This window comes from Aegilops tauschii, chromosome 1 (assembly GCF_002575655.3).
Source record: "Aegilops tauschii subsp. strangulata cultivar AL8/78 chromosome 1, Aet v6.0, whole genome shotgun sequence".
NCBI lineage: Eukaryota > Viridiplantae > Streptophyta > Magnoliopsida > Poales > Poaceae > Aegilops > Aegilops tauschii.
Window position 1 is genome coordinate 397,691,431 of NC_053035.3, and position 9,122 is coordinate 397,700,552.

Genomic DNA, 9,122 nt, shown 5'->3' on the forward strand with positions numbered 1-9,122 from the left:
CAATCTTTAGAGTTGCATTTAATTCTTTCCAAAAGATCCCACCGGAATTCAATAGTCTTCTTCATAAAAGAACCAGCACAAGAAGTATCAAGTATGGATCGATCATTATGAGAAAGCTGAGCATAAAATTTTTGGATCATAATTTCTCTTGAGAGCTCATGATTGGGGCATGAATATAACATTGACTTAAGCCTCCCCCAAGCTAGAGTGATACTTTCTCCTTCACGAGGCCAAAAATTATATATGTAATTCCGATCACGATGAACTGGATGCATAGGATAATTTTTTTGGTGAAACTCCAATTTCAGTCGATTCCAATTCCAAGATCCAATATCATCGCATAGCCTATACCATGCCAATGCTTTTCCCTTCAAAGATAAAGGGAAAACCTTATTCTTAACTTCATCTCCGGGTAAACCTGCAAGCTTAAACAATCCACAAATTTCTTCCACATAAATCAAGTGCATATCAGGATGTTCGGTTCCATCCCCTGCATAAGGATTAGCTAGCAGTTGTTATATCATACCCGAAGGAATTTCATATTCCATATTTTCAGTAGGTGCAGTAGGTTGAGGGGTAACTAATTGTGGTTCCGGTCGAGGTGAAGATACCCCGAACAAACCTCTCAAAGGATTGTTTTCCATAGTAACAAGTCACAATAAATTTCAGCACGTACTAATAATTTTTTCTTACCAATTTCCACTTACCAAGAGCGCTTCACTCCCCGGCAACGGCGCCAGAAAATAGCCTTGATGACCCACAAGTATATGGGATCAATTGTAGCCTTTTTGATAAGTAAGAGTGTCGAACCCAACAAGGAGCAGAAGGAAATGACAAGTGGTTTTCAGCAAGGTAATGTCTGCAAGTGCTAAAATTGTAAGTAACAAAGTAGTTTGATAGCAAGATAATTTGTAACGAGCAAGTAACGGTAATAGTAACAAAAGTGCAGCAAGGTAGCCCAATCCTTTTGAGGCAAAGGACATGCTGAAACGGTCTCTTATAATAAGCAAAGCGTTCTTGAGGGTACACGGGAATTTCATCTAGTCACTTTCATCATGTTGATTCGATTCGTGTTCGGTACTTTGATAATTTGATATGTGGGTGGACCGGTGCTCAGGTGCTATTCTTACTTGAACAAACCTCCTACTTATGATTAACCCCCTCGCAAGCATCCGCAACTATGAGAAAATTATTAAAAATAAATTCTAACCATAGCATTAAACTTTTGGATCCAATCGGTCCCTTAGCTTACGGAATAGCACATAAATTAGGGTTTAAGCTTCTGTCACTCTCGCAACCCATCATCTAATTACTACTCCACAATGCATTCCCTTAGGCCCAAATATGGTGAAGTGTCATGTAGTCGACGTTCACATGACACCACTAAGGGAATCACAACATACATATTATCAAAATATTGAACACATATCAAGTTCACATGATTGCTTGCAACATGATTTCTCCCGTGACCTCAAGAACAAAAGTAACTACTCACAAGTGATAAACATGCTCAAGATCAGAGGGGTATTAAATAGCATAATGGATCTGAACATATAATCTTCCACCAAATAAACCATATAGTAATCAACTACAAGATGTAATCAACACTACTAGTCACCCACAAGCACCAATCTATAGTTCCAGTACAAAGATTGAACACAAAAGATGAACTAGGGTTTTATATGAGATGGTGTTGTTGAAGATGTTGATGGAGATTGCCCTCCTCAAGATGGGAGAGTTGTTGGTGATGATGATTTCCCCCCTCCGGGAGGGAAATTCCCCCGGCAGAATCGCTCCGCCGGATGGCAAAAGTGCTCCTGCCCAAGTTCCGCCTCGAGACGGCGGCGAACCGTCCCAAAAGTCCTTTATTTATTTTTGGTAGGTCAAAATGACTTATATACCAAAAGATGGGCACCGGAGGTGGGCTGAGCTGAGCACAACCCACCAGGGCGCGCCTGGGGGGCCAGGCGCGCCCTGGTGTCTTGTGCTCACCAGGTGGCCCCCTTCAGTGCTTATTTGCTCCAGTATTTCTTATTTATTCCATAAAAAATCCTCGTAAAGTTTCATCCCATGTGGAGTTGTGCAGAATAGGTGGCTTGACGTAGCTTTTCCAGGTCCAGATTTCCAGCTGTCGGAATTCTCCCTCTTTGTGTGTACATTGCATATTATGGGAGAAAAGACATTAGAATTACTCCAAAAAGCATTATTATGAATAAAAACATTATAAATAACAATAGAAAAACATGATGCAAAATGGACGTATCAGCGCGCGACTTTTAACCAGCGGGCTGAGCGACGCGTGCCAAAACTGTCACGCGCGCTGCCGCTTTTTCCTCACGCGCCCATTTTTTCGCGCTAAACTTTCCGTGCGCTTGCTGGAGGGCGCCAAATGGTTTCTCGCCTACCAAATTGGCAGTTTATCCAGCGCGCGGTTTATTCCGCGCGCCTCTTGGATATGCACTAAGGAAACAATATGGTGCCCAAAAAACACTCCTCATCTAATTTGTTAGAATATACTTGGTGGGTCCTACCGATGTTTTAATTTCTGGAAAAATACATGTTTCGGAAATGTGTTCATTCAAATTTGTTTGATTCTCTCAGTGGCATTTCAAAAAAGACATTTAATGGATTTTTTGCTACAATTTTGTGATTTTTTTCATTTTCATCGATATTCACTACTTAAAAAATGTTTATATATGTTTATGAATATTCACACATATTTCAATTGTCGAATCATATTTAAACTAATTTCAAGAAGTATTCACATATATTTCACATAATTTTTATGTGCTTTATTTATAATCAATTTTAGTTTGCATACATGCACCAATATTTCAAAAAATGGTAATATTTAATACAATTTCAAAAAAATGAGTACAATTTTTTGTAAACATTGAAATGTTGGTACCTGTTTGAAATGTCCTGAATTTGACCGGATATGACAGAGATAATTGAAAAATATTTACAAATTACCAAAATAATCATGACTACTTAAATCGATTTTTTGTAACTTCTCTTGATACAACGAAATGTCATTGATAAAACATTAAAAACAGTTCATTTGAAACTTTCATACATGTCACTCACCAAAAAAAAAAGACTTTGATACATGTCATTAGAAAGGCCGAGTTGTACCTTAGTGGCTTAGCCTCGTTTTGCATAGTCGATCCGGAGGCAGAAATAGTGCATACAAAAGGCATTGGTGACCCGACAGACTGGGCGCGTTTTTGTTCTCCAAACCCTATCGCCTTGGACTGTGCAGACCGTTGCCATGGAGGCATGTCGTTCTTCACGGTGGCCGCACGCCGCAGCCCCGACAGAGACCCGCATCAGTGTCTGCGCCAAGACCAACATCACGAGGGGAGTAAATTAGAGGAAAACACCATGGTTGGGGACCCTAATTTAGAAAATCATCATCTTTTGTTTTTTAAACGTCATCACTGTGCTGACAGTTTTCATAAAACGTTGTTCGCTCAGGCAAACACTTGCTGACTCTAAAACTGATAGATAGGTCCCACTATAAGGGATGATATGTCAACCAAAAGTAACATCGTTTGACTGGAATTTGGTTGACCGTTAAAATATACACGGGCCCGCATGTCATTATGATCACTCTCCTCTCATAAAAAATGCATCTCCCTCCATCTGTATTTCTCTTATGCATTCCAACAGACAATTTTTTGTAGTACCCCACGAGCATCTCCGGGTATTATGGCCGCGTGGGGCTACGCCGACGGGGAGGATGACCAAAGCCCCTCCCAATCCCATAGGATTCTCCACCCCATTTCCCTTTTCATACAACAAGAACCGAGAATGCCAAGACCCTTCCCCTCCCCCACCCATTCATTGGGTTTGCATATATATCCACTCATTTCAACGTTTGGTACTTCTGGCGGCCGTTGGCGCCCTGTCTGGAGAAGTGCGAGTCCTTTTTCAAAGGAGCCATGAATCCCCTTGGGACGACACCCCCATCATAAACATGGGCGACTAGATTAGACATGAGTTAATCATCATAGTTTCTTACTTCCCTTGGAGGTAAACTACGGTGTAAAGGCTTCGCCTTAACCTTGACCCGTGCCTCTGGTGCCGAAGCTCGTCTAAATATGTCAAATAATATGAGAGTTGCTCAAATTCCTCGCCAAGAATTTGTCTAACATGGATCAAATGCTCGATGCAAAGTCAAAAAATGGCGCTGGGCCATATGACACTTTGCCTCTTTTATAATTTTTTATAGATCTTTTTATTTTCATTGATTTTTAAGTTTAAAGTTTTTTCTGTATTTTTTTCTTATTGTTTTAGAATTTTTGAAACGCAGAAGGCCCAGAAGGCCGAAAATGAACGCGGGCCGGCCCTTGTTAAGTGGCGTGCAAGGCCGATCACACCGGCGGTGCCGTGCCAGGCCTTTTCATATGCAAGCCGTGCCGCGCCGGCCCACAAGAAACAACTGTTTTCCATTTAGCCGCTCGCCCAACAACTCTGTTTCCCCCATCATCCCACCCACGGCGGCCCTTTCGACCCCGAGCGCAGTGACGCACACGCTGCTGCTGGAGCACGCGACCAGCTCGCTAGGGCGCAGCGCACACTCCCTCCCCCGCCTCCTCCCCCGCCCCCGCCTCCCTCCCCCCCTCCCCCGCCTCCGCCTCCGACCCCCCCGCCGGCTGCACCGCTCCCCCGCGCGCCCCAGGTAAATTCCCGAGCTCCCGTTGCCGATCCGCCAGGAAACTAGGGTTTCCCCCCGCCCGCGGCCTTCCAGATCGAGAGCGGGGCGGGATTTCCGAGCTCCGTGGCTGACCTTCTCTCCCCTCCGCTGCAAATCCTCCAGGTTCCCCCGCCCCGGCGCCCTTACCCGGCAGGGGGATTTTGCTCCGATGGGGTCGAGCCCCGCGGCCGTCGCGTCCCCGGATCCGGGGCCGGACGGCGTGCCCAAGCAGGATTCTGCTGCCGCCGCGGGAGATTCTGATGTGACCATGGCGGAGGCCTCCGAGGAGGTTGCTGCTGCCGCTGAGGTCAAGGAGGAGGGGGCTGCCCGGGATGCCGCGCTGGCGGCGGGTGCTGGTCGAGATGCGCCAGATGCTGGCCTGGAAGAGGCAGATGCGGCGGCGGCCGCCGCGGTTGATCCGTTGTACGCCACGGAGGCAGCTGGCATGGTTGTCGCAGAAGGATGTGTCGATGGTGATTCCATCAACGGGCTTGGGCTTGGAAGCGGTAGCAGCGACAACAAGGCTGGAGCTTTTACCGGCGAGCCTGATTGGGAGCTGGTCACAGCAGCAGATGTTGCTGGTGCTTCTGCTACATCTGAGCAAGCCGAAGCCGGTAAGGAGGCTCTGGTCACTTTTCCGTGTACTGCTTATTGATGATGCCACTGTTTCTAGGCTGCAGCGTTGAATAATATTTCCTCACTTCGTTTCAGAATCCGGTGAACTCGGAGGAGAATATCATGTCAATGCAACCCCTGTGGCAGGAAATGAAGGACAGGATAATGGTGTGGCACATTTCGAGGAGGAGATACAGAATGGCTTGGCAATTTCTGCTCAGTGCGCCAGATACAGCCTTCCTCCTCTTGATAAAGAAGGCTTTCGAGTTTCTGATCTTGTCTGGGGTAAAGTAAAAGGTCACCCTTGGTGGCCTGGTGAGATCTTTGATCCTTCAAATGCATCTGAGCTGGCATTGAAGCACCAGAAAAAGGATAGTCATTTGGTTGCATATTTTGGTGACAACACTTTTGCATGGTGCGACGAATCCCAGTTGAAGCCTTTTGTAACAGACTATTCACAGATGGAGAAACAGAGTAGTTTGGATTCCTTTGTAGGTTCTGTCAATTATGCACTTGAAGAACTTTCAAGGCGGATTTTGTCAGGGATGAGCTGTGCTTGTCTGCCAGAAGAACTCTCTGACAGTGGAATGTCATATATGGTTGAGAATGCTGGGCTCAAGGATGGAGTTACTTGCTCAACAGTCAACCGGTCTGAGATCTTGGCATCTTTTAGTCCAGAAAGCCTTCTTCGTTATGTTAGGTCGCTAGCTCTGTTCCCTGGCCAAGGTGGTGATCTCCTAGAGTTAGTGATAGCTTGTTCTCAACTTACATCTTTCTATCGATCTAAGGGATGCCCTGAACTTGCATCCTTCCAGACCGGTAGTGCATGGGTCGAGGATGATACGGATACTTCTCCCATCGAGGATGTAGTGGTTGAGGAAGTTGTCGTCAGTGAAGTGCCTCCTCCAGAGGTCAAGCCCAAAAGAGGCAGGGGGAGACCTCGTAAACACAAGCCTGAGGATAAACTGGAGTTGCCAGGGAAACAGAAGCCTGCAGTTGCAGCGGAAAGACAAATGATCAAGGACTTTGATGATAAGAAAAGAAGTCTTGACTCGTTTGAAGATTTGGATGCAAAGTCACCAACTGGTGGTTCTTTCAAGATTGGAGAGTGCATTCGGCGAGCTGCAAGCCAGCTGACCGGGCCTTCGCCAATTGCAAAGTCCCAGAATGAAAATACCGCTGAAGCAGAGAATGCAGAATTTGATGTCTCTAGTGATGATGCTGCGAATGAACTTACTGTGGAAAAGTGCGCAAAGAGGAGACGCTTGCATAGCCATCACCTTGCGGACCCCAAGGAGTTATTCTCTCAGCTTTGCTCGGTTGCCATAGAGCCAACGGATGGATACAACTTCTCGGCACTGACAATCAGTTACTTCAGTGATTTCAGGAATTATGTTGTCTCTGTTGCTACTGAAGCAAGCATTATCGAAAAAAGTACAACAAAGAGGAGGAGAAAGAAGAGGGTTTTGCCTTCTCCTGAGCTAGAGACTACTGATCATATGCAGGACTCCTACTGGTCTGGTTTGAGTTTGCTTAATCACCCGATTCATAGCCTCAAAAGAGCTTCTACCAACACGAGGCCAAGGCGTAGGCGCAAGTCATCACATGAAACAGATTTGTCCTCTGTACAGGATCAGCAGATGGCTCCTAAGAAAGAGATACAAGTGGCTCCTAAGAAACAGATACAAGTGGCTGCTAAGAAGCAGATACAAGTGATAGAAAGATCAATTATCCATGTTGACGAAAAGATAGTTGACGAGTGGAAGCCCACTGCACTTGTTTTAAGCTTTGGCAGGTCAACTGATCTTCTCTCAGAAACTGATCTGATCAAGAAATTCGGTCGCTATGGCCCACTAAAAGAATCTGAAACTGAAGTGCAAAGGAGCACAAATACTATTAAAATTGTGTTCAAGAAGCGTGCTGATGCTGAAAAGGCTTTCAGCGCTGCTGGGAAGTATGGCACTGTTGGTCCCTCGCTTCGTAGTTTTCGTCTAGTGAATATGCCGTTTTCTCTAGGAGAGTCAGAACCGAATAAATCTGAGGCATGCCCTGGAGATCATGGCCCAAAGCTTCCTGGTAAACACTCCTATTTTTATCTTAAGAAAAAGTTAGTTCACAACTAAAACAATATTGCATGCTTAAACCATGTGATGATGTCTTTTCTCTAGGTCCAAGTGAGCCCAAAGTTTCACTGGATGCTGTGAAAGATAACCAGGTCAACAAAACTGAGAAAGCTGAAGTTGTACAGCCATCATCAGGTGAACAAGTTGAGACTGTCAAGAAAACATGCCAAGCTGAACCTGTAAAGCAATCATCAGGTGCACAAGTTGAGACCGTCCAGCAAGCATGCCAACCTGAAGCTGACGCTGTTAAGAAAGCACGAAAAATTGCTGCTGAGCTAACTGGACCATCTGACCAAATTGCAACAGCTGATGTAACTGAGCAAACAACGGAAAATCAAGCTCCAAAAGATGCAGTTGAAATTCCTTGTGATGTGAAGCTGGAGGATGAAGCATTGACTGAAGAATCTGTAGATCAAGTTGTAACTGAGCAAGTCAAAGTTCCATCAGATGCTGTACCCGACACTTCAAAAGTTCAACCAGAAACACCAGTCAAACACGTGGGTACAGCAGCAGAAGCAGACACTGCTAAAGACCTAACTGAAGTGTCAGTCCAAGAAGCTGGGTTGAAAAAGCAAACCGTGGAACCCAAAACTGCTGAAATAGAACCAGAACAAGTCAGCTGTCCCGAGCAAACTGTTCAAGTGGAAGATGTAATCGATGCATCAGGTGGACACACCAATGTGGACAGAAAAACTGCAGAAGAGATAACTATGACTGTCGTGTTTGAGGGAGCTGTGGAGTCAGAAGCTGTAGCACCAGTTGAGGAAACGGTAGAAAATAAAGCTACTGCAGGGACACTTGGGGAGGCACCAGGTGATGAAATGGAAAACAGGGATGCAGCTGAATCACTGGGTGGGGAGGTTGGTGTAGGTGAAGCCACAGGCGATTCACCAGATGAGAGAGTTGCTGTTGAAGCACTTGCTGGTATGTCCACCCAAGGTGAAACGACTGCCGAAGCAGCTGATGCTGAAATTACAACAACTGGAAAAACTGCAGAGGGTGTCGGTGTTCAAACACGAGGTAAGAAGGCTACAACAGCCAAGAAACCTGTAGAGAGTGCCACGGCTGAAGCACCAGGTAAGAAGGCTACAACATCCAAGAAACCAGTGGAGGATGCCACGGTCGAAGCACGGGATGAGAAAGCTGCGACAGCCAAGAAAAAAACGGAGGGTGCCACGGTTGAAGTGCCAGATGAGAAAGCTATGACAGCTGAGGAGGACGCCATGGCATAGGCGGCTGATGGGCAGGTGGTGCAACTGAACAGAAAGGCTAGCTAGCTCACGGCGAATTCTTGTTTCTGTCGGTATCAAGGTAATCTATCTGCCCGACCGGTTCTCCCCATCAGGATGCCATGTTTTGTATAGGAAAAGACGGCAGTCTGTCTGACCCTAGCATCGCAGCGCTGTTAGGTTAGCTAAGGCAGTAGCATATATTTGGCCCCTTTCACATAAGCTCCATCAATCATCTAGGGTATTGGTGTAACCATAAAGCGGAGCTGTTGCGGAACTTCGGTTGGTGCGGCTTTTCCATCTGGTTAATTAGCATCCTGAATCAGGTAGGCAAAGCCATGTTCTTTCGTATGCACATTTTAGTGTCGGGTTGTCAGCAACCCTATCGGTTGAATCTGCTGGGACATCATATGATTCTTGTATGAATTGTCATTTGTAAACTGGTTGTGTTCTGGA

General features: G+C 45.8%; 1 protein-coding gene across 2 annotated transcripts; it reads left to right on the forward strand.

The window, feature by feature from the left end:
• The first annotated feature begins 4,496 nt into the window (after nucleotides 1–4,496).
• LOC109762339 (uncharacterized) lies at nucleotides 4,497–9,122 on the forward strand. 2 transcript variants are annotated; one of them, XR_005755304.3, is made up of 5 exons: nucleotides 4,506–4,684; nucleotides 4,823–5,313; nucleotides 5,411–7,390; nucleotides 7,483–8,748; nucleotides 8,907–9,122. XR_005755304.3 is itself a non-coding variant. In XM_020321179.4 (4 exons), the coding sequence occupies exons 2-4, from the start codon at nucleotides 4,869–4,871 to the stop codon at nucleotides 8,667–8,669; spliced, it is 3,612 nt and encodes a 1,203-aa protein (XP_020176768.1). In that variant the 5' UTR covers nucleotides 4,497–4,684; nucleotides 4,823–4,868; the 3' UTR covers nucleotides 8,670–9,122. The 2 variants fall into 2 exon arrangements, 1 of the variants encoding a protein (XP_020176768.1); XM_020321179.4 differs by having other exon boundaries at nucleotides 4,497–4,684; nucleotides 7,483–9,122.

Coding starts and splice junctions, on each gene's coding strand:
- LOC109762339 (XM_020321179.4), top strand. CDS start 4,869: ATGGGGTCGAGCCCCGCGGCCGTCGCGTCCCCGGATCCGGGGCCGGAC. Junction 5,314..5,410: donor ATCTGAGCAAGCCGAAGCCG/GTAAGGAGGCTC, acceptor ACTTCGTTTCAG/AATCCGGTGAACTCGGAGGA. Junction 7,391..7,482: donor TCATGGCCCAAAGCTTCCTG/GTAAACACTCCT, acceptor TCTTTTCTCTAG/GTCCAAGTGAGCCCAAAGTT.